This window comes from Macaca fascicularis, chromosome 12 (genome assembly GCF_037993035.2).
Source record: "Macaca fascicularis isolate 582-1 chromosome 12, T2T-MFA8v1.1".
NCBI lineage: Eukaryota > Metazoa > Chordata > Mammalia > Primates > Cercopithecidae > Macaca > Macaca fascicularis.
The window spans coordinates 53,030,112-53,056,054 of record NC_088386.1 but is presented as its reverse complement, the minus strand read 5'-3'; the positions used below and the strand labels follow the sequence as shown (position 1 = coordinate 53,056,054).

At 38.0% G+C, this 25,943-nt stretch overlaps 1 protein-coding gene across 2 annotated transcripts in view; it reads left to right on the top strand.

Moving 5' to 3' along the window:
• The window catches only part of ACVR1C (activin A receptor type 1C), a 99,753-nt gene that overhangs the window by 51,298 nt on the left and 22,512 nt on the right, over positions 1 to 25,943 (top strand). Inside the window, exon 3 of one of the 2 annotated variants that reach the window (XM_005573224.5) lies at positions 21,769 to 22,008. The exons of the other annotated variant lie outside the window; for it this stretch is intronic. Coding sequence (XP_005573281.3) covers positions 21,769 to 22,008 — 240 coding nt within the window. The remainder of the gene's footprint in view (positions 1 to 21,768; positions 22,009 to 25,943) is intronic. 2 annotated transcript variants of the gene reach the window in all.

The window sequence follows — 25,943 nt, the reverse complement described above, 5'->3', positions numbered from 1 at the left end:
AGGAGAATGCCATGAACCTGGGAGGCGGGTTTGTTTTTTTTTTTAATCTTTTTCTGGTTGAATTGGAAGAGTTCTTTATATATTCTGAATACAAGTCCTTTATCACATAGATAAATTGTGACTATTTTCTTCCATTCTCTGGTTTGCCATTTTGTTTTCTTGAAGCTATTTTTTACAGAGCACAAGGCTGAAATTTTGATGAAATCTGATTTATTTTTTTTAAATAATTATGATAGTTTACTAGTTTCATGTCCTGAGTTTTTGTCTACCCAAAATTCATATATATTTTTATGTTTTCTTCCACAAGTTTTAATATTTCAGTTTTTACAATTAGTTTCAATTTTTACATTCAGTTTCAACTTAATTTGTGTTATTATGTGAGGTTAAGGTGGAATTTTATTTTTTCCATATGGATTTGAAGTTGTTCTAGCATCATTTATTGAAAGTCTATGCTTTACTCATTGAGTGATGGTTGCACTTTGGTTGAAAATAAAGTTACTTTATATATGTGGGTATATTTCTAGCCTCTTTCTTCTGTTCAATTGTTCTATATGCCTTATACTATCACCAAACTGTTTTGATTATTGTAGTTTTATAGTAAGTATTGAAATCAGGTTTTGTGAATTCTCCAACTTTGTTTTTCCAGATTAATTTGCCTATTATCCTTTGCATTTTTATCTAAATTTTAGAATCCACTTGACAATTTCTACAAGAATACCTGCTGAGATTTTGATTAAACTGAGTTGAATATATAGATTAATTTGCAGAAAATAATCATGTTCACAATATTGAACTTTTAATCCATGAACCTAGTATTTTTTTTTCTTCACCTATTTAGTTCTCTGGTTACTCTTAGCAGTGCTTTGTAGTTATCAGAGAACAGGTCTTATAAATATTTTGTTGACTTTATCTCTAGTGCATGTTTTTGATGCTATTGTGAATGGTATTTTAAATATCTCAATTTCTAAATGTTAACTGCTAGTATATGATAATAAAATTAATTTTCCTTTTATCTTATTTATGATTTCCTGAAAGCTTGTGAAAATAACTTATAGACTTGGTGCGGTGGCTCACACCTGTAGTCCCAGCACTTTGGGAGGCTGAGGAGGGCAGATCACTTGAGGTTGGAAGTGTGAGACCAGCCTGGCCAACATGGCAAAACTCTATCTCTATTAAAAATTAGCCAGGCGTGGTGGCACATGCCTGTAGTCCCAGCTACTCGGGAGGCTGAGGCGGGAGAATCGCTGGAACCCAGGAGGCAGAGGTTGCAGTGAGCCGAGGTCGTGCCACACTGCACTCCAGTCTGGGTGACAGAGTGAGACACTGGTAAAAAAAAAAATAAGGAAGGAAAGAAAGAGAGAGAGAGAGAGAGAAGGAAGGAAGGAAGGAAGGAAGGAAGGAAGGAAGGAAGGAAGGAAGGAAGGAAGGAAGGAAGGAAGGAAGGAAGGAAGGAAGGAAGGAAGGAAGGAAGGAAGGAAGGAAAGAAAGAAAGAAAGAAAGAAAGAAAGAAAGAAAGAAAGAAAGAAAGAAAGAGAAAGGAAGGAAAAGAACTTATATTAGTTCTAGTAGCTTTTTTTTTCCTAGATTCTTTGGCATTTTCTGCATACATAATCATCTTATCAATGAATATAGACCATTTTATGTTTTCCGTTCTGATATATAGAAGATACAGAATTTTATTTGTTTTCCTTGAGTTTTTGAACTGATTGGGACTGCCAATATACTGATGAATAGGAGTGGTGAGAGTGAAGATCCTTGCCTTTTTCCTGATTCTAGGAGGAGAGCATTCATTCTTTTACCCTTAAGTATGTTGTTAACTGTGGGCTTTTTGTAGATTCCTATTATCAATTGAGGGAATTTACTTGTATTCCTAGTTTGGTGAAAGTTTCTCTTTAAAATCATGAATGGATATTACATTTTTAAAAAGTAGCTTCATGAGTTTATTGAGATTATCATGTGATTTTTCTTCTTTAGTCTGTTCGTATGATGGATTGCATTAATTGGTTTTCAAATGTTATCTATAATAGGGAAGATATGTGTTGTCTGGCCACTAATTAATGTCTACAAGAAATGCTATGTAACATTTAATTGAATTTAAGCTTCTTTTTAATTAAAAAACTTTTTAAGACAGTGTCTTGCTCCATGACTCACTGCAGCCTTGAACTCCTGGGCTCAAGTGATCTTTCTACCTTAGCTTCTTGAGTAGGTGGGACTACAGGTACATGCCACCACACCTGGCTCATTTCAAAACAAAAAAATTTTTTTGAGATGTGGTCCTACAGTGTTGCCCAGGCTTATCTTAAACTCATGGCCTTAAGCAATCTGCTACTTCAGCTTCCCGAAGTGCTGGGATTAGAGGTATGAGCCACTGTACCTGGCCAGATGCAAACCTTTTTATTTGAAAAAGTTGGGGACTTTCAGGCTGAGTACTGGATGATGAAGCTAGTGCCAACAACTCCACCATTTCTGTGTCATCAGTGAGTGTGATTGACATCTCCCCCTCTGCCTGTAGAGATTTGTCAATTTCGAAGTGATCACAAAACAGGAAATACAGAAATGTACTCTGAAAAGTAGACAGTGTGATATTTCTACAGTACTTGATAGTCTGCATCATGTCCATGTGCAGTAGAAGAAAGGTCAGGAGGTGACCAGAAGAGGTTGGACAAAATCTCGGACTTCCCTTTACAGTTTCACCTGAAAGCCAAGTGGATTCTTGCCTCTCTGACTCTTTCATCAGTCACCCCAGATGGTGGGGTCATTTCTAAGGGTAGCTGACTTGATGTAAGTGCAGTAACTCAGTCTCATGCTTCAGCTGGTCCTCTCTTCTGTACTTAGATCCTATTTGTTATGGTGGGGACTTTGCTTTATTTTTTTGTGTGTGTGACAACATTTTTCTCCTGACTAGAGCTCATGACTCCCCTCCCCTCTTCCCCTAGTAGGTGTGTATCCTTACAGTGGTTTCTGTCTGTGAGGCCCCTAATCCATCCCCCTCAGTTCTCACAATTCCTTCCTGATTTCGTGTAATTTCGGCCTCCTGTCTCTATTCAACATGTCTCTTAAACCGTTTTTTCATATTTTCTAATTTTTGAATCTTTGATGATTTCAGTATCTATAGTCTCTGTGGGTTTGGTTCTGCTGTTTTTGGTTCTGCTGTTTTTGGTTCTGCTGTTTTGGTGACTTCTTTCCTTGTGTTTTTTAATGGTTTACTTTATTGTGAGCTCATGGTCTTGGGAAACCTTATCTGGAGGAAAGTTTTGAAGCCTGTATTTAAAATTTGTTCCTCCAAAGAAGATTTATATTAGCTTCTGCCAGCTGCTTCGGGGGGTGTTACCAACCCAAAACCATTCAGTGTTTTGATTAGGTTTTTTGGGGCAATGTAATGGAGTGAATTCTGACTCTAAGCCTCCCTGTAAGGGATACGCACTGGTAGTGAGGAAATCTCAGATTTTTTTTCTTTTGTCTTTTTTCTGCTTTACCCAAAGTCAGACTTGAGACACACAAGCATATACCCTATCTCTCTCTGTAGAACTTTTTGTTTTGTTGTTTTGTTTTGTTTTCATGGCAGTGCCATTCTTAGTTGTCTGATTTATGCAAGAATCGCTGATCTGACCTTTTACTGTTTCAGGAACCATGCTTTATTTCCCAGCCTCATGATACAGTGTGGTAAACTAAGCACTTCACCACCAAGAGCTGGCAGATGCCTCCAGGGTCAAGGCAGCCACAGTGCTCAATCCCCTTTCTGGATTTGTACTTTATTCTTGGCTGTCGAGCAATTCATTTATTTTTGCACCAGCTTTATCATAAAATAGAAAAAAATTATTGATATTTTATTCAGCATTTTTATGTGTACTGTAGCAAGAAGGGTTTCTGTGGACATCTAAAGTGTAACTTGGCAAAAATGGAAATTCTAAGATAGTTTATTTTTGAAATGATGCTGGCATAATTATCTATCCATCTGGAAGAAAACAAGACTGTACCACAGTGTCATACCATATACAAAAATAAATTACAGCTTGATTAAATATCTAATTGTGAAATATAAAACAATTTAAATGTCAGAGAAAAATTTAGAAAAAAAGATTTTTTATGACTTTATAGTATGGAAGCTGTTCTTAAATAAGACAGGAAACCCAGCTGCTATAAAAGGAGAAGAAAGATATAATTGACTTGATGAAAACTAAAATAAAAATGAATGACAAAAGATAACATAAATAAAACCAGAAAACAATTTAAATATTGGGTGGAAATGTAGAAATATTTGTAGTATATATGACTGGAAAAAGATAACTATTTAAAAGATAAAGAGGGCGTGTGTGTGTATGTGTGTGTGTGTGTCTGTGTATGTGTTAATTGCAAGATGGGTTGGGGAAAGAGAGAGGGTACATGAGAGAGACTGAGGAAGGGAAAATGCTAAATGAACAAAAAATGAGAGGGCATAAACAAATTTTACAGAGGAGAAAATCTAAATGGTCAAATACCGAAAAGATGTTTAACCTCACTATTAGCTGGGATTCCATTTTTCCCACCTATTAGATGGACAAAAGTTAAAAAAAAGTTGTATCAGCCAGAACATTTTTAAATAAAAGTATCCAAAACTTAGATAATAATATCTTAATAAGGAAATTCAGTGGCTCACATGGCAAGAAATCTGGAAGTAGTCAGGGTCTATTGTTTGTTAATAAAGAGGCTTGACAATGTCACCAGCCTACTTCCATATTTCAGTACTTCCGACAACCAAGCATACAAGGATGCAAGGCAGTATGAATAAGGACAGCAGAAAAGAGCGTATACCAGAAACCGACGATGGCGTCATATATTGGAATTAACAGACAAAAATTATGTCTGTTTTCCAAATGTAAAGAAACAAAAGGCAAACTTGAAAATATTTTTAGAGAATAGGAAGCCATTAAAAAGTGAACTGGCAGATTTAAAGAAGCACAGAAGAAAACTCTTAAAAATGAAAAATACAATAACTCATTTACCAAACTTAGGGATGGGTTTAAGAACAGTTAGCATAAGAATGATTGAGGAGAGAAATAGGGGTCTTAAATACAGGTCAGAAGAAATAATTTTGTATGCAGTACACGGAGAATAGAAATGGGATGTATGGAAGAGGGGATGACAAACAAAGGAAAGTGAAAAAAGAGCTAACACATGCTTTCACATAGGAGTCCAAAAGAGAGGGGAGAGAAAATGGGGCAAAAGCGGTACCTGCAAAGATAACAGCTCACACATTTCCAGCATGGAGAACACTGGTCCCCAACCCCAAGAAAGTCAATGAATATCAATAGGACAAATAAAAAGACTTCCAAAGCTTAACACATTATAGTAAAACTACAGAACGCCAAAGACAAAGGGAAGTCCTAAAAGTTGACAGAGAAAAAAAGTTAATTAGAGCAGAATTTAATTTAATGTTCATCAGTTTAATTGAATATAATATTAAGTTCAATTTAACATTGAATTTGACATTAAATTCAAACTCAATTTAACATTAAATTCGAGTAAATAGATTAACATTAAATTCAGCTCCTTTGAATTGTCTTAATTAAATTCAATTAATTTGAATTAAATGTTAATTCATTTATTACATGTTAACCCAGGTAGAACATTTATTACATGTTAACCCAGGTAGAATTAACATTGTTTTCTCAATAGCAAGAAGTGAAAAGAGAAACAGTGCAATTATATATGCAATGTTTTGAAAGAAAATAGCTAGTAACAGAATTCTATGTCCAGCAAAAATATCTTTAAAGAAGGAGGGTAAGGAAGAGGCCCTTGTAAAGTAACAGAAATAGAGTGAGTTTGCTATTAGTGACACCTTGATAAAGGAAATTCTGAAGGATGTACTTCAGGCAGAAAGAAAGTAACACCAAAGTTCTGACACGCAAGGAGGAACGAAAAGCAAAGAAAGTGAGAATATGTGACTAATTCTCAAGAATATTATTGACAATAACAGCAATAATCAGATAGGGCTTTAAAAATATTAATATAAACCATTCAGTGTAATAATGGCATACTGGATGTGTCAGGAGAGGGGCCAATGGAGTTAAAATGTTCTAAAGACCTTATTCGTCTAGGAGAAGGGTAAAAGATATTTTTAAGCATTAATGCTTTAAAATGTGCCTGTTGTCATTTCTATGTTACTTTTAAAAGAATAGAACGTGAGTATATTCTTTCTAATCTTTGGTAGGGAAAAATGGAATAATAAAAACAATCCAAAAAATGTCAAGAGGTCTGGGCACGGTGGCTCACGCCTGTAATCCCAATGCTTTGAGAGGCCGAGGTGGGAGTATTGCTTGAGCTCAAGAGTTTGAGATCAGCCTGGGCAACATGGCAAGACCCTGTTTCTACAAAAATTTTTTTTAAAAGTAGTCAGGCGTGGTGGCGTGTGCCTGCGGTCCCAGCTACTTGAGAAGCTGAGGCAGGAAGCTTGCTTGAGCCTGGAGGTCAAGGATGCAGTAAGCCATGCTCCCACCATTGCACTCCAACCTGGGTGCCGCTGCACTGCAGCCTGGGCAGGAGCATGAGACCCTGTCTCCAAAACAAAAACAAAAACAAAACAAAACAAACTGACAGAAAAACCAAAAGAAGTCAAGAAAAGAGAAAAGGAAGCACACAGAAGATGTGACAAAGAGAGAGCACCCAAATATGTCAGTAATAATTAAATGTAAATAGTTTAATGTAAATAGACTCAGCATTCCAGTTAAAAAACAACGATTATCAACGTGTGGAAAACAAATTCAATTAAATGTTTAAAATACGCATCTAAAATGAAAGTTTACAGAAATGTTGAAATTATTGTGATGGTAAATATATACTGTACATATATTAAACAAACAAAAGTGTTAGTTTACTTAAATTAATAGAAGACAAAACAGAATGTAATGCAAAAAAATTACTAGAGTTTAAAAATGTCACTTTTTCACAGCTGAAGTTTCAGTTTACCAGGGATTTTTAAAGAAAGCTAAATTTCTATGTACTTAAGAATGAAGTCTCAAAAATAAAGAAAATATTTACAGATCTATAAGGATAAATAGAAAAGTCCACAATCTCAGAGGGAGATTTCAACATAACCACTGTCTTGGTAATTGATATTACAGTAGATTTTTTTTAAATTAGGAGAATATACAGAGTTGAAACAATATGATTTATGAACAACCTACTTTTTCAAAAATTATAATTTACTGAACCTGAACAGTCCTGTGACGTTAAATAACTTGAATCATTTATAAAATGGGCAGTAATATATGTATTTTCATTAAGAAAATTTCAAAGCCCAGAAGGCTCTACCAGAAAGTTGTGCTAAACTTCAAGGAACAGGTAATTCTTACACAAACTCTTCCAAAGCAAAGACAAGGAGGAATCTCATTTTATGCATAAATTTGATATCAAAACCAAACGAAGTATAGAAAAGGAAAAGTACAAGCCGTTCTCATTCATGAATGTGTATGCAAGCATCCTAACTTTGACCTGGAACCATATAGGAAATGAGACTCTGGGAGCCATAGTTCAAGTTTACCCGAGTTAACAAGAAAATGATCAAGCACAATGATAGACCTATTTTTTTAAGGCAAAGAAATGATTATTCCAGGCCGGGCATGGTGGCTCACGCCTGTAATCCCAGCACTTTGGGAGGCTGAGGCGGGTGGAATCCAAGGTCAAAAGATGGAGACCAGACTGGCCAACATGGTGAAATCCCGTCTCTACTAAAAATACAAAAATTAGCAGGGCATGGTGGTGCATGCCTGTATTCCCAGCACTTAGGAGGCTGAGGCAGGAGAATTGCTTGAACCCGGGATGTGGAGGTTGCAGTGAGCCGAGATTGAGCCATTGCACTCCAACCTGGCCACAGAGTGAGACTCCATCTCAAAAAAAAAAAAAAAAAAAAAAAAAAAGGAAATGATTATTCCTCAAGCCAACATAATGGTTGTCCTGGGGGAAGGGATAAGGTTGTAATCATGTGGGAGTTTCTCAGAATGGGGGTGCCAGTGTTGAGCAGAGAGAGGATTTACATGGACATTTATAATTATTTGTTATATTCTACCTATATATTGTACATAATTTTCTGTATATTCATTATATTTCACAACAAAAGAAGAATAAAACATCAAGTTTCAAAGTAATGTGTGAGTATAGGTAAATCTATGGAAGGTTACACATTCTGTTAATATCCAGAGTAGGTATTGGAGACAGCTGACAGGCAAAGGATGTTCTTTAACTCTTCCCTTGTCAATTTGTATAGTGTCTGGCTTGTTTTGTTGCACATATATTCTTTTTCTAATAAAAAAGCCTAATGAGTCAAAAGTTAATATGACTATAAATAAGTGTATCCAAGACATCTGGTTTTCTTCCATACCCATTTCACAGGAGAACTTAGACTTTTTAGCTGGTTATGTGGCTATCTCCCTAACAGATAATATTTTCAGCTACTCTTGCGGCTAAATGTGGTAATGTAACTAAGCTCTGGCTAATTAGATAAATGGCAGTGTTTGGGAGGACTTTGGAGAAGACTCATTAAAACAGCACTGGTGGCCAGGCATAATGTTTCACACCTGTAATCCTAGCACTTTGGGAAGCTCAGGCAGGAGGATCTGTTTAGCCTAGGAGTTCAAGACCAGCCTTGGCCAGATGGTGAAATTGCATCTCTACAAAAAATAAAGGAAATTAGGCTGGGTGCAGTGGCTCAAGCCTGTAATCCCAGCATTTTGGGAGGTCAAGGTGGGTGGATCACCTGAGGTCAGGAGTTTGAGACCAGCCTGGCCAACACAGTGAAACCCTGTCTCTACTAAAAATACAAAAATTTGCTGGGCATGGTGGCACATGCCTATAATCCCAGCTACTCACTAAGGAGGCTGAGACAGGAGAATCGCTTGAACCCGGAAGGCGGAGGTTGCAGTAAGGCGAGATCACACCACAGCTATCCAGCCTAGGTGACAAGGGCAAAACTCCTTAAAAAAAATAAATAAATAAATAACTAGCTGGGTATGGTGGTGCACACCTGTAGTCCCAGCTACTTGGGAGGCTGAGGCAGGAGGATCCTTCAAGCCCAGAAGACCAAGGCTGCAGTGAGCTATGATTGCACCAATACACTCTAGACTGGGTGATAGAGCAAGACCCTGTCTCTTAAAAAATTAAATAAAAAAAAACAAAACAGAATTGGCATATGAGTATACCACCATCATCATGCTGCCTGGATGCAAAGGTTGGAGTTATGGCAGTTATAGCAGCTGCCTTGGATCATGAGGATGATGGTTTCACTGTAGGACCACAACAAGGGAACTGACAGGGGCCTGACTGAAAACTTTATAAAACCATCCTGCTACTATTGGACTACCCATCTTCAGATCTCTTTCCCATGAGGGAGAAAAACAATTGATGTATTTGGTTTCCTCTGTTATTTGTAGTTAAATTCAATTCTAACTAACACAAAAGCAGCAAAGCAAGTCATCCAGAGAGGCAGTAAAGCAAGCCTACCTGCCCATAGAAGGTAGAATTTTTGTTTGTAGATCAAATAAAACCTGTCTATGAGATAGGCTCGTAGACAGGTTTTATTTGATCTACACGGTTTCTGGGAAAGAAAATTGAGTTTGTTTATAATGTTAAACATTAAGAGTCTGCTATGGTCTGAATATGTTCCCCGTAAGTTCGTATGTTGAAATTCTAACCTCTAAGGTGATAGTACTAGAAAGTAGCAGTCTTTTGACTTGATTAGGTCAGGAGGGTGGAGCTCTCATGAATGAGACTAGCACCCTCATAAAATGGGTCCAAGGGAGCTCCTTTGCTCCCTCCACCATAAGAGGACACAGGGAGAAGGTGCCATCTATGAACCAGAAAGCAGCCCTTCACCAAACATGGAACTTGCAGGCGTGTTGATCTCAGACTTCCCGCCTCCAGAACTATGATAAATAAATTTCTGTTCTTTATAAGTTACCCAGTGTATGCTATTTTGCAGAATGGATGAAGATAAAGTTTTAATATAAAAATCCAGATTCCTGGCTGGTCTTGAAAATTCAGAAGATACGACATCCTTGAAGTCTCATGCTATCAGTTGGCCGAAGCTGAATAGTGACTGACTCTTCTGTGTGGGGCATGGGCTTTTCTTATTTCATTCATTCATTCATGATGTATTGTGCTTATATCCACTGGCCTAGAGTTCCCACTATCAATAGTTTAGTTATATTTTAGCATAGTTGAGTTGTTCTGTTTAATACAATTTTATATGTTACTTCCTTAATATTAGACAAGTATTTTTTTCCTATGTGAAGGAATCCCATTTTGTTGCTTGGTTCCTCTATGGCTGGGTTGTATTTTGGTTTGTGACAGAACTGATTTCTGTAGACTCTGGGTAATAGCAGAGACATGCTCAGAGAAATCATGATGATGTCAAATAGCACCAAGAGCACCTTAAAATTGTCTGTGAAAATTCATCCAGAATAAGATCAGGAAGACTGGGCTAGAGAAGCTGGCACTTTTTAGGGTTAATTTTGATAAGAATTGCTACTTAGTTCATGCTTGCACTAATTACAGCCCTTCATATGGAAATAGACTATTCAACAAAAAAACCCCTTCAAATTCCAGTTATCTTTGTTCCCATTTTGCTACCAAAACATACAGTGCTTAAAAGGGTAAGTGTTGTAATAATTTCTGATTTTTCCCTCCAGATTTCAATATACTACTTTAATAATGCCATTATATTTTTCACTAATTCAAATAATTACTTTAATAAAGAAAATATGACAAAACGTTAAAATGTGGGTGCTTTATTAACTTCAGTACAATTTCTGCCTTCCTGTTCTGTTCTCAATTGCATAAAGAGGAAAAGGAAAATTGATAATTTATATCAATTGTGGTAGGTATATAATACATATTGATTAGGCACATGTCTAAATTAGACTTTTTAAACCAAACCAAAGTTAGCATTTGAAAGAAGATAAGCTGCCAAAACATTAAAATCAAATTTATAAAAAACTAATAATTTTAAAGCAAGCTGTAATTATAAGAATTGCAGACTCAGAAAGTGAGTGTTATTCTTTTGGGAGTTTAAAAGTCTTGTTATTTTCATTCCTCTTAGAAGACTCGTTGTTTCTTAACTTTCTTCTGGTTTTCTATTTGATACATAAATTCATTGCTCTAGTCAGGCAAAGGTGACATGTGCATGCTGAGAAATACTCACGGGACCCATTGTGGAATTGTTCTGCCATCACACGAACAAATCCATTTATAGCTCACTCTCTGGGGACTCTGGCTTTTTTCCCCCCTAAAATGAAAGGTGCTATGATTTTTATTGTTTGGAAAGTGCTCTGAAATATAAGCATCTAAAAGTCAGACTTGGGCCGGGCGCGGTGGCTCAAGCCTGTAATCCCAGCACTTTGGGAGGCCGAGACGGGCGGATCACGAGGTCAGGAGATCGAGACCATCCTGGCTAATATGGTGAAACCCCGTCTCTACTAAAAATACAAAAAACTAGCCGGGCGAGGTGGTGGGCGCCTGTAGTCCCAGCTACTCGGGAGGCTGAGGCAGGAGAATGGCGTGAACCCGGGAGGCGGAGCTTGCAGTGAGCTGAGATCCGGCCACTGCACTCCAGCCTGGGCGACAAAGCGAGACTCCGTCTCAAAAAAAAAAAAAAATAAAATAAAATAAAAAAAAAAAAAATAAAAGTCAGACTTGTGTTTTAAAGTTTAATATAGGAGGCATTTCTTGTCTCCAGAAACAAGTACACTGATTTACATTATGAAATTTTGTTCATAGAGATGTAATAGGAAATTGAAAGCAAAGTTTATAGCTAATTCTAAATTGAGGATTTTACATTATATAAGGCTTTACTCTCTCAGTTATTTAAATACCATTACTTTATTATTATTATTATTATTATACTTTAAGTTCTAGGGTGCATGTGCATAACGTGCAGGTTTGTTACATATGTATACTTGTGCCATGTTGGTGTGCTGCACCCATCAACTCGTCAACACCCATCAACTCGTCATTTACATCAGGTATAACTCCTAGTGCAATCCCTCCCCCCTCCCCCCTCCCCATGATAGGCCCCAGTGTGTGATGTTTTTTACTCAAATATTTTTGAGGTGATTATTACGTATAGGACATTGAGCTATATGTAAGCTATATGTGAGCTAGGCCAAAATGTAATTATCTCACATCAGTTTTTTCGAAGTGAACAAGCTGCTTTGTGTGAATATATTAGCTGTGGGAGAAGTTATGCTAGCGTAGACTTTAGGACAGAGAAGTATAACTTTCCGTCATCAATATTTTAAGTGTCTTCTGTGAATAACACTCTGTATTATGTGCTGGGGAAACAGAGAGATTGAGATATGGATGCTGCTCCAAAGACTTTAATTTTTTTTTTATGTAAAGGGTTGATTTAAGAAAAAAGGAACCCTAAAACATTTCTTGAATAATTACTATCTAAGTTCTTTACAGACATGCATTATTTGAGAATATGTGTTTTGATAACAAAGATTAAGAGACTATCATTTCTGCTAGGTATGTGTCCTGAAATTAAGAACACTGATTATGGAACCTATTTATATTCTGTTTACATTTTATTAAGCTTACCTCCGCTTGAGTGAAAGTTCTTCATACTTTTTATGACAACGATTATATTATTTAATCCAAGATTGTTTCTTTAAAGCATAAAAATATTATTCTTCTTAAATTCCAGTGCTAATGGATGAAAGAAGATTTGCAGCCTCTCGATGTTTGTCATCTACTCCCAGAAAACCAGCAGCACAAGGAGAACACATACAGGAAATATTTTTATGTGTGGCACTCCATTATGAAACCTAGCCAGAAGAAGATAGTTTATGCAAATAGCCACTTATAGACTGAGCACCAAACAATGGAATGGCCCATCAATAGTTCTTTTGATTCAGTTAAAAGGGAGAAATAATTATCATGTTATTTCTGCCTCTGTCATGGCTTGATTTGATCTCTGGATTAGAAAATCTTCTGCCCTTATTCAGTATGTAAGGTTCATATTGATCCCAAATAACCCCTCTGACATAATCATGTTTGCTGTTTGCAAAAGGGAGGCCATTTGCTGCATGGCAAATGGAGCATAGCATGTTGGAGGGATCTAAGCGAATTAACTTGTAATTGGATGATTCTTGATGAAACTTACAATGGTCACTGTGAAGAAGTGACCATTGTAAGGGAAGGAAGTCAAGGATGGGAGAGTGAAGGGGGTATCTGCCTGCAACCAGTAAGTACAGATTTACACGAGAGGAGTAGACAAAAAAATTGATGTTTGTGACTTAGTTTCTTAGCCCATTCTACTTTAAATGCCTATCAAAGTGCAGTTACATATTCTTTTATGAATGTTCCATTCATCATGAATGAAATATCTCATAATCTTTTTCTTATTTCCCTCCTCCCCCACTCTTTTTTTATTTTTAAAAGAATTTTACTTTAATTCTGGGATACATGTGCAGAACAGGCAGGTTTGTTACATAGGTATATGTGAGCCATGGTGCTTTGCTGTACCTATCAACCCATTATCTAGGTTTTAAGCCCCACATGCATTGGCTATTTGTCCTAATGCTCTCCCTCCCATTACCCCCCACCCTCTGACAGGTCCTGGTGTGTGTGTTCCCCTCCCAGTGTCCATGTGTTCTCATTGTTCAGTTCCCACTTAATAAGTGAGAATATGTGGTGTTTGATTTTCTGTTCCTGTATTAGTTTGCTGAGGATGATGGCCTTCAGCTTCATCCATTTCCCTGCAAATGACATGATCTCATTCCTTCTTATGGCTGCATAGTGTTCCATGGTATATATGTACCACATTTTCTTTATCTGTTCTATCATTGATGGGCATTTGGGTTGGTGCCATGTCTTTGCTATTGTAAATAGTGCTGTATTAAACATAATGTGTGCATGTGTCTTTATAGTAGAATGGTTTATATTCCTTTGGATATATACCCAGTAAGGGGATTGCTGGGTCAAATGGTATTCCAGGTTCTAGATCCTTGAGGAATTGCCACACTGTCTTCCACAGTGGTTGAACTAATTTACATTCCCACCAACAGTGTAAAAGCATTCCTATTTCTCCATAGCCTTGCCAGCATCTGTTGTTTCTTGACTTCATAATCACCATTCTGACTGGCATGAGATGGTATCTCATTGTGATTTTGATTTACATTTCTCTAATGATTAATGATGTTGAGCCTTTTTTCATATGCTTATTACCTGCATGAAGGTCTTCTTCTGAGAAGTGTCTGTTCATATCCTTTGCCTACTTTCTGATGGGATTGTTTGGTTTTTTCTTGTAAACTTGTTTAGGTTCCTTGTAGATTCCGGATACTGGACCTTTGTCCAATGGGTGGATTGCAAAAATTTCCTCCCATTCTGTAGGTTGCCTGTTCACTCTGATGATAGTTTCTTTTGCTGTGCAGAAGCTCTTAGTTTAATTAGATCTTATTTGTCAATTTTGGCTTTTGTTGCAATTACTGTTGGCATTTTCATCATGAAATCTTTGCCCATGCCTATGTCCTGAATGGTATTGCCCAGGTTTTCCTCTAGGGTTTTTATGGTTTTCAGTTTTACATTTAAGTCTTTAATCCATCTTGAGTTAATTTTTGTATAATGTGTAAGGAAGGGGTCCAGTTTTAGTTTTCTGCATGTGGCCAGCCAGTTCTCCCAGCACAATTGTTAAATAGGGACTCTTTTCCCCATTGCTTGTTTTTGTCAGGTTTGTCAAAGATCAGATGGTTGTAGATATGTAGTGTTATTTCTGATATCTCTGTTCTGTTCTATTGGTCTATATGTCTGTTTTGGTACCAGTACCATGCTGTTTTGGTTACTGTAGCCTTGCAGTATGGTTTGTAGTCAGGTAGCATGATGCCTCCAGCTTTGTTCTTTTTGCTTTGGATTGTCTTGGCCATACAGGCTATTTTTTGGTTCCATATGAAATTTAAAGTAGTTTTTTTCTAACTCTGTGAAGAATGTCAATGGTAGTTTGATGGGAATAGCATTGAATCTATAGATTAATTTAGGCAGCATGGCCATTTTCATGATATTGATTCTTCCTATCCATGAGCATGGAATGTTTTTACATTTGTTTGTGTCCTCTCTTATTTACTTGAGCAGTGGTTTGTAGTTCTCCTTCAAGGTCCTTCACATTCTTTGTTAGCTGTATTCCTAGGTATTTTATTCTCTTTGTAGCAATTGTGAATGGGAGTGTATTCTTAATTTGGCTCTCTGCTTGTCTGTTGTTGGTGTGTAGGAATGCTTGTGATTTTTCCACATGGATTTTGTATCCTGAGACTTTGCTGAGGTTGTTTATTAGCTTAAGAAGTTTTTTGGGCTGAAATGATGGAGTTTTCTAAGTATAGAATTATGTCATCTGCAGACAGACAGTTTGACTTCCTCTCTTCCTATTCGAGTAGCTTTATTTCTTTCTCTTGTGATTGCCCTGGCCAGAACTTCCAATACTATGTTCAGTAAGACTGGTGAGAGAGAGCATTCTTGTTTTGTGCTGGTTTTCAAAGGGAATGCTTTCAGCCTTTGCCCATTCAGTATGACATTGGCCATGGGGTTGTCGTAAATAGCTCTTATTATTTTAACATATCTTCCCTGTATACCTACTTTATTGAGGGTTTTTAACATCAAGGGATGTTGGATTTTATAGAAGGCCTTTTCTGCATCTATTGAGATAATCATGTGCTTTTGTCATTGATCTTGTTTACGTGATGGATTACATTTATTGATTTGCATATGTTGAACTAACCTTGCATCCCAGGGATGAAGCTGACTTGATCGTAATAGTTAAACTTTTTGATGTGCTGCCGTTTGCTTAGCCAGTATTTTATTGAGGATTTTTGCATTGATGTTCATCAGGGATATTGGCCTGAAGTTTTCTTTTTTTGTTGTATCTCTGCCAGGTTTTGGTATCAGGATGACGCTGGCATCATAAAGTGAGTTAGGGAGGAGTCCCTCTTTTTCAATTGTTTGGAATAGTTTCAGAAGGAATGGTACCAGCTCCTCTCTGTACGTCTGGTCCTGGGCTTTTTTTTTTTTTTTTTTTTTTTGGTTGGTAGGCTTTGTATTACTGACTCAATTTCACAACTTGTTATTGGTCTATTCAGGGATTCAACTTCCTGGTTTAGTCTTGGGCCTCCTCCCCCAATCTTAAAGTTTTCTGCATGTATGTATGTATGTGTTTGTGTGTATATATATACACATATATATATATATACACTTTTTAAAATGTATGTGTGTATATATATATATACACACACACTTTTTTTTTTTTTTTTTTTTTGAGACAAAGCATCTCCAGCAATATTCCCTTTTGGTTCGTGTGTTACCTGAGAACATTTCGAAGTCACAAGCTGGAGAAGGAAATGCTTTATTTTTTATGGGTGAAGGGGAGTGAGAAAGCAGTTGAAGACTTGATATTAATAGTTATACCTTCATGAATTGGACTTTGCAAAATGTTATCTTTTTACTTGGGAAAAACTATTAATAATAGGAGGGAGAGTGTTTTTTTGGTTTTTTTGGTTTTTTTTTTTTTTTTTGAGACGGAGTCTCGCTCTGTCACCCAGGCTGGAGTGCAGTGGCGCGATCTCAGCTCACTGCAAGCTCCGCCTCCCGGGTTCACGCCATTCTCCTGCCTCAGCCTCCCGAGTAGCTGGGACTACAGGCGCCTGCCACCGCGCCTGGCTAGTTTTTTGTATTTTTTAGTAGAGACGGGGTTTCACCGTGTTAGCCAGGATGGTCTCGAACTCCCAACCTCGTGATCCGCCCGTCTCGGCCTCCCAAAGTGTTGGGATTACAGGCTTGAGCCACCGCGCCCGGCAGGGAGAGTGGTTTTAATGCAAAATGACAGTGACTTTTGGGATGGAAGCACTAACCTTGAAAGGTTTTACAAGAATGGACTTTATTTGGATGAAGGTCTCTGGTTTGTTTGTTTGTTTGTTTGTTTGTTTCTAAACAATTTTCCAGCAGGACATATCTCTTCACTCCCTCTATTCTCAGAGGGTTTCTAATATGTCACTCCATTGTAATGCTTTGGTTTTCAGTCAGCTGATTGCCATTTTAATATAGTGGGGAAATGTGTCTGTAATTTGAAATGTAGCTATTATACTAGAAGATTTCCATGCCAGTAGTCCATATGATTATTTGAAGCAATTGATCAAGTACACACCTCCACTTCTAAGTGTGAGCAAAAGTTCTGAGAAGGAATTTAGAGGAAAGAGATTTTATTCTAGTAAACAGTTTGCAAACTGGGTAGAAATAGCCCTCAGCATAAACTGAAGGTGCATTCCAGAGAACAAAGGCAGGGTTTGTTTGGCTTTTATAGAGAAAGTTCCCATTTAGGTTTTCAGTCAGGTCCTCCTATGAAAATGAAAGATTAGAAGTTGCTTAGTTCTGATTGGTTGATACAGGCCACAGTCTATTGGTTGATTCAGGTAACATGGGCAAGAACAGTTAATTATGAAAGTTTCAAAGTTAAGCAGATGTATGGCTTTTCTGGGAACTCACAGTATGTGTGTAACCTCTAGTCAGCAAATGGCCACTCGGTTCTATTTTAAATTTAGGTCCTGTTTGCCACTCAGGATTCATCTTGAGGGATTGACTTTTTCAGGTTCACATAGCCATCTCCTGCTTATAGCATATGCTAAGGAAATGTAAATTAATTAAGTTGAAGGTCATGTAAATCTCATAAACATCAATATTTTCTCATACTTTCAATAAAGAAGGAGCAGGGAAGGAAATGTGGGGATGATGTCTACATTGTCTTATCTTTTTCTTTTCATCTTGAGGCGTTCCTTAAAGCAAGAAATAGGAAGTAGTGAGGAGGTAATGGGAATAGTAAACTGTTCTGGGAGAAGCTGCTGCATCTAAACTAAGTCTTCACTTGGACAGTGGCAACCAGCGGTGACTTTCACAACCACCAGTTCCACGCAAGTCTCCAGGGAGAGTTGCAAAAGTCACAAAGATAAATTAAAAATTTCCTTCCTTCCTTCTTCCTTCCTTCCCTCCCTCCCTCTCTCCTTCCCTCCCTCCCTCCTTCTTTTCTTCCTTCCCTCCCTGCCTTCTTGCTTCTTTCCCTCTTTCCTTCCTTCCTTCCTTCCTTCCTTCCTTCCTTCCTTCCTTCCCTCCCTCCCTCTCTCCTCCCCTCCCTCCGTCCTTCTTTTCTTCCTTCCCTCCCTGTCTTCTTGCTTCCCTCTCTCCTTCCTTCCTTCCCCTTTCCTTCCTTTCTTCCTTCCTTCCTCTTTCCTTCCTTCCCTCTCTCCTTCTCTCCCTTCCCCCTTCTCTTCCTGCTATCTTGTTAATACTTCCTTCCCTTGCATTTTCTCAGTTTAACATATTGTAGGGCTTATTTTGGGGAAATATTTGTCAGCTAGGCCCTCACCCTTTCTGGGTTAGTGCTTTTTTCTCATTTTCCCCATCCTCTTCAATCTAATTTTCTAAGGAGTGAAATGACTTGAATTAACAATGCAGCCCTCCTCCCACCTCACTTTTGGGATTTAACATGTCCCTCCATGGAGCTGCTAATTCCATGGAGAATGCATCTCACTTGGCACAGAAAATCCCCTAAATTGCAAAGCATATAAATAATAAGAGTTTTCCTGTGATCAAGAATATAAGAAAAATTAATATGTTCATTAAAGTTAGCTATTATTGAAACCTATTCTCAGCTGCATGATTGTTTTCTTGTACCATGATTCGCTGGATGTAGACTACAGGTTTTTTTTTCATTTATCTCCTCTAGTGATTATCATCAGCATTACGTTTAAAGCATAGTTTTACAAATGTTTGCTTTTAAAATTCCTCAGTGTTTAAGGAGTTCTTCCAGAGTGGTGTTGCTAGACTTTTTCTAGCTGAGTAATCTTTTTTCTTTACTGACTCATATTGGTAAATTTGTTCACAAAAGTAGAAACATTGTTCATCTATAATAAACATCTCTGAGAGCCATAGCCATTGCTAGAGTGGTGTACTTTTATGGAGATTATTCTATTTTTAGGGTTGCTGACCTTTTGCTTTTTTATTAGTTGCTATAGTGATGATCTGAGCTCTGCTTAATAGAGCTTTACAAAAATGATGACGATCAATAAGCTTGTTAATGCTAATGTTTTATTGATGGTTCCTAATAACACATATCAAAATAAAATTTAGTCATGTAATTGTATTCAATAGTGGAATTGTGTATTTAAAAACACGTTTAAGTAGATGTTTATGTAAGATGCAGGAGATTAAATGCATTCTGTGGCTTTTTTAGAAAAACTGGAATACCTTTGTGCAGACATAAAAATATAGAGACAGTTTGAAAGATCATTGTGAAATACACAATTTTAGAACAGCAAACTTCAGAAGTTGGAAGTACCGTGGCTAATGATTACTAAAACAAAGTCAAGTCAGAGAATTCTTTTAGTACCTATTCTAAGAACACTGTAGGCCAATTTCTCCTCATATGCACCTGTATAACTACTAATGATTTCAGAGGAATTCTGAAACACTCAGGGAAGAAAAGTTGGTAATCAGTTAAAATTCACTAGGCAAAGTAGTAGAACAGCACGGATTATGATCGTTTCTGAAGTTCACTTAACAATTTTAAATATTTTACTTACTGATAGTAGATAAACTACTATCTTTGGCATTATAGTGAAATTTCTATGAACACATTTGTGAGGAATTTGATTCTTTTTCCTTCAGAATTAAATAATATTTGTTTTCAGTGATAGTCATGTATTTTTTGACACATTATAGGTAAAGTGTAAGAACATCTAAGATATTAAGCTCTTTAGCATTGTCAGTGCAAAGGAGGACATCTGGGGAATGGCGAAACTATCAAGGCCCATTATCATTGCCATTTGTTTAGATGCCCTGGTGCTGGTGTCAGGCTATTGATTTCCAAGCATAGTCTCCCATTCTTTGGTCTGTGAGGAATCAGCTGGGGAGGCAGTTTGCCAAAGGTTCACAGCAAGAAGATGGCAGCCCACAGGTGGAGCTGGTGTCTCTGTCTCTAAAACCTGGATTCCTCTCCTTCTCCTTGATGTTTGAGAACCTAAGTCTCTTCAATTCTGTTCCCATAGTCTATCAAATATGCTGTAAGATTTATTAAAAACAAAAATCAACACCACAGTGGTAGGACAAAGGGATGAAATGGGATTGATGCAGAGGCTATCTTTAGTCAATGAAAAGGAAATGAACAATGTGTCAGTTTCAAGTGTCAAAATAACTTCTTTGAAAAACACAGGAAATTATCTGTCATCATAGATTTTTCATGTATCACTTTTTTTTCTAAATTAAAAAAAGATTTCTTAAATGCAAGATGAAGTTTAAGCAAAAAAAAAATTGGCTTCATGTGTTTTTAAAATTAGAATCACAAATTTAATTATATCCTTATGTTACTTGGTTTCAATGATCACATTTATTTTTCTAAAATGAAAAGTCTTGTCTCTTATAGGAATACCACTAGTAGAACTTTTAGTGATTCTGTCATTGAAGAACTATTTACTGATCATCTACTATGTGTCAGGCATCATTGTAAACACTGGACATATGGCTGGGAACAAAGCAGGCAGACTTCTTCCTCTCCCAAAGCTTATGTCTTCTGGAGGGAACTGGGTAATCAATAAATGAGTATGTGATGTGTTAGGTGGTGATCAGAGCTAGGATTTAAAATCAAGCAGGACAAGGGTCTTGAGAGTGTACAGGGAATGGGAACGAAGTGCTATTTTAGGTAAGGTTGTCAGCCAACACCACGGTCTCCCAACTGGCTTCTTGCATTAGGTTTCTAATTGGCCTATTCACATTTATTCTTGCTTCTCTAGTGTCTATTCACACAGCGGCCACTCAGAATAAAAGTTAGATCATGCTTCTCACCTACCAAAACCCTGAAACAACTTTTTAGAATAAAATTCACAGTCCTTTTCTTAATCCTTTTCATCCCACTATCATTCCCTGTCTCTTCCCTGCTTCATTTTTTTTTTTTTTTTTTGTAGCACCATTCTTTCTTGCTTTTGTGTTAAACATCTGTTTAGTAGATGAGTGAGAACATATATGACTCAAGAACAGGAATTTGGGCTCTTTGCTCACCATTGTATATCCAGCACCTGGAATAGCAGCAACACATTGCAAGAGCCCAATAATTATTTCGGCATGAAAGAATGAATGTACATACTTTAAAAGTGGACTACTGTGGCCAGGCATGGTGGCTCACGCCTGTAATCTCAGCACTTTGGGAGGCTGAGGTGGGTGGATCACCTGAGGTCAGGAGTTTGAGACCAGCCTGGCCAACATGGTGAAACTCTGTCTCTAATAAAAATACAAAAATTAGCCGGGTGTGGTGGTGGGCGCCTGTAGTCTCAGCTACTCAGGAGGCTGAGGCAGGAGAATGGCTTGAACCTGGGAGGTGGAGGTTGCAGTGAGCCCAGATTACACCCCTGCACTCCAGCCTGGGTGATAGAGTGAAAAAAAAAAAAGTGTACTGCTGAATAATGGAGGAAAATAGTAGATAGAAAAGAGTGAAATGCTTCAGAGATCGTAAAACAGATCCCATGTGCTAGTTTCCAGTATCCTAATCATATTTCTTATTGTCACCTGCCATAACCATTCCTAGCTGCAGCCTAATCTCATTTCTTTTTCTCCATCTTTTCTTATACCACAGAGAGCCTTTACCAATGAACATAAGTGCATACTGTGTAGCTGCATATTCTGGATGTGAAATTTTGGTGATTGCAATTCCAATTCCAAAAATACTTAAAATGGGTTGATTTATGGTCATGTTCTTTCTTCTTTAAACTTTAGCATCACCAAATGCCCCAAAACTTGGACCCATGGAGCTGGCCATCATTATTACTGTGCCTGTTTGCCTCCTGTCCATAGCTGCGATGCTGACAATATGGGCATGCCAGGGTCGACAGTGCTCCTACAGGAAGAAAAAGAGACCGAATGTGGAGGAACCACTCTCTGAGTGCAATCTGGTAAATGCTGGAAAAACCCTGAAAGATCTGATTTATGATGTAACTGCCTCTGGATCTGGCTCTGGTATGTTACCATGGTCCATTTTTTCATAAGCAAACTCTTTATTTAAAAGTAAATAAAAACTTTTTAACAAAAGGGCCCAAATACTATGAATTCCATCTTGAAAGGATACATGGTGAGCTCTGGTATAGGAACTCCTTTTAGTACCTGAGGTAGAGAAAAACCATTGTGGCCTATAGAATTAAGTCTTCTCAGTTGCTTTTTATAACTTTAGGTGTCCAGATTCTTATGTTCACTTTCCTTCAGAATTTATTTCTGAAGCAAGAAAGCAGTTTCCTTTCTCTCCTCCCTACCTCCCCCTATTATGGTTACTAACAATCACTGTTGCTTTCTTGGTAATGTTTTATGGACACAAAAGAGTTAGGGTTGTAGTATTTAAGGTGTTGAGTTCTGAGGGAACGATGTTGGTTATACAAAGTAGTGTTCTTTGAGCACTTTTGCTTGTGGTTATGAGGATTTTCAGAGTCTATAGATACTCCCTGGGATATGTGTGAAGCTAACAGGGAACATACCTGAAATTAAATCAAGAATATGTTCTTAAAGCAAAGAAACAGAAGATTAAAGACAGCAGTGCAGCATTCCTGTGCTGGCTTTTGCTGGCTACAGTTGTATATTAATAACTCTCTTCCTCTTTAATGGAACTCCAGAACCCCAGGTAAAGCATTCAAAGTACCAGGCTGTATTATAGCCTAAATGAGCCTCTCTCACAACACAAAGCATTTGAAGTTTTTGTTTTTGTTTTTGTTTTTGTTTTTTTCCAGGAGCTTGGGGTTAGTGGGAAGACAATTTTTCCAGAGTAACAAACTCCATAAAATGGTAGGGGATTCTATATATATATATATCCAGAAATCCTGCTAGCTCATGGTTTACGGAAATAGGAACAAGAGTAACCCTAGGTGAACCACTTCAGAGGCCCCTGCATCTCTTCTTGTTTTGGAAGGATCATTAAGATTGTAGCCCAACATTTTGAAGAACTCCCTTGCCAATGGCTTTCAGGAAAATCCACGCAGACACAATTAACAGAGGTAGGGGACAGAGGGGTGATAACATCTCTATGTGCATCCATATTTAGCGTGAAGCAGCTTTGTATTCATCAGAAAAGAAAACATAATCGAACCCAGAGAGTTTGCTCCTTCTGGGGCAAAATCACCTGGCCCCCCACTGACAAAGTCTAAATGTTTACACCATCACTGTACACATTAGGTAGCATCTTTCAAGGGAAGAATACTGGTAAGAAAACTCCCAAACTGCAAAGTTTTAAAAACCGGAAATTAAATTAAATTAAATTATTGGCTAGAAGACTGGCATGTTCCTTCCTTCCTTCCTTCCTTCCTTCCTTCCTTCCTTCCTTCCTTCCTTCCTTCCTTCCTTCCTTCCTTCCTTCCTTCCTCCCTCCCTCCCTTCTCTCTCTTTCTCTCCCCTCTTTCTTTCCTTCCTTCTTCCCTCCCTCCCTCCCTTCCTTCCCTCTCTCTCTCTCCCCTCTTTCTTTCCTTCCTTCTTCCCTCCCTCCCTCCCTCCCTTCCTTCCTTCCTTCCTTCTTTCCTTCCTTCCTTCCTTCCTTCCTTCCTTCCTTCCTTCCTTCCTTCCTTCCCTCTCCTCTCCTCTCCTCTCCTCTCCCCTCCCCTCCCCTCCCCTCCCCTCCCCTCCCCTCTCCTCTCCTCTCCTCTCCTCCCCTCTCCTCTCCTCTTTTCTTTTCCAGATTCTCACCCTGTTACCCAGGCTGGAGTGCAGTGGTGCTATCTTGGCTCACTGCTACGTCTCCCTCCTGGGTTCCAGTGATTCTCTTACCTCAGCCTCCCAAGTAGCTAGGATTATAGGTGTGCCCCACTACACCTGGCTAATTTTTGCATTTTTAGTAGAGATGGGGTTTCACCATGTTGTCCAGGCTCATCTCAAACTCCTGAACTCAAGTGATCTGCCTGCCTCGGTCACCCAAAGTGCTGGGATTACAGGTGTGAGCCAATGCATCAGACAGATTTTTCTTTAAAATTAAAACTTGATATTCAATACTCTTTCCTTATTTGACTCTGACACTTTGAGGCCCACTGTGCCTTGATTTCTTGAATATTGACAACATTCTAGGCACAAAGACCTCTGATTTATGGCAAGTTTCTTGAAACCTTATATGATTTCTTTATAAGGTTCAAGAGGTTACATAACTCTCTGCTTAATCCCCATCCCCAAAAACATTTTAATTTATCTGAAGATGTTAGGTATTTTGGAGCTATTCCTTAAATACATTTAAGATAACCAAAGATTTTCCTTTCAAATGAAAGTAATTGAGATTTTAATACTAGAGATTGGGATTTAGTTTGAGAAAGTAGTAATGGACTTGGGCATAAATCAAAAATTAATATTACATTTTCTGGTGTTTTTTGCATGTTTAAACCTAAATCTGGAATTACTGATTCTGGACTCTCTCCTTTTCAGATTATTCTAAGATCTCTCGTTTAAAAAAAATAAAAAGTAGTAAATGTACCCAAGCATGGATGATTTCTTTAAATACCGATCTGAAAGAGTGTTAGGCATTTTTTTCCCCCAAAGCCAGTTGCATATGTTTGGCAGTGACCAGCAGCTGAAAGTAACAGAAGGCCTCCCTGCCTATCATGATCAGAGAATGGGTGTATCCACAGTGAGACCTCAGTCCTAAAAACTCACCTATAGGGAGGGGATTGGAGGAAGGGGGAGTCTGCTTCCCTCTGCTTTTCTTAATTGGCCAATAACTTTACATGTGAGACAGTTTTGTCGGATGCTGAGGAACAAAAACTGGGAAGCTTATTCTTGACCTGGTCAGGGACAAATTTCAAAGACATATATAATGCCTGCAAGAGGGGAAAATGGACTGATGAGGATGGATGGTGTCTCAGATGGCTTCCAAGAAACTGGGTAGGCTGCTGCTTTTCCCTTGTAGTGTAACAATTCTGACTGATGGTGACATTATTGAAAGCTAACCTACAACCCCTGCTTAAAAGATTGAAATGAACCTACAGGGAGAAGCAAAAATCCATGTATCTTCAAATCAAATGTCTAGGTGCATACCAGAAGAATTAGATTCATTTTGGTGATTGCTTTGAAAGATACCAAAGCAAGTTTTATTGAGTTTTAATGTCTCAATTTAATTGCTGTCTTGAGTACTTTATATGTTGTTGTCTTACTTTGTTCCTGATCTGCACCACTGATTATGTACTTGATTAATTTTCTGTTTGAAAGCATAAGCTTATCTAGCTCTCTATCCATTTGTTGTGTTTTGGGTAGTGCTGGTTGTTGGTAGCGATGTTTCTGTGAATGTGTGTGTGTATGCAGATAAGACTATAGGGTAGCAGGAGGAAGGGAGAGACTGAGATTGAGATTTGACGTAATAATTGTTAGTACAACTCTTAGTGTGTGGTCAAGTAGTAAAATTGATTGTTGCCTGCAAAAACAGTCCAGGCCGGGCGCGGTGGCTCACGCCTGTAATCCCCACACTTTGGGAGGCCGAGATAGGTGGATCACTTGAGGTCAGGAGTTTGAGACCAGCCTGGCCAATATGATGAAACTTCTTCTGTACTAAAAATACAAAAATTAGCCAGGCATAGTGGTGCACACCTGTAATCCCAGCTACTCAGGAGGCTGATGTGGGAGAATTGCTTGAACCTGGGAGGTGGAGATAGTAGTGAGCTGAGATCATGCTGCTGCACTCCAGCCTGACAGAGCAAGACTGCATCTCAAAAAACAAAAACAAACAAAAACAGTCCTTATAGTTTGCTTCTAGAGAGGAAGAATTTGCACTGAAGATCCCTGTTTTAATTCTAGGTCTGCCTCTCACTAGCAGCATAATCCTGGGAAAGACTTTGATTATCGAGGGACCTCAGTTTTGCCATCTCTAAAATGATAGGGTTGAACCAGATGATTTCAAAAAAACTTTCTGCCTGTAGGGTTTTGTGACTAATTGTTGAGAT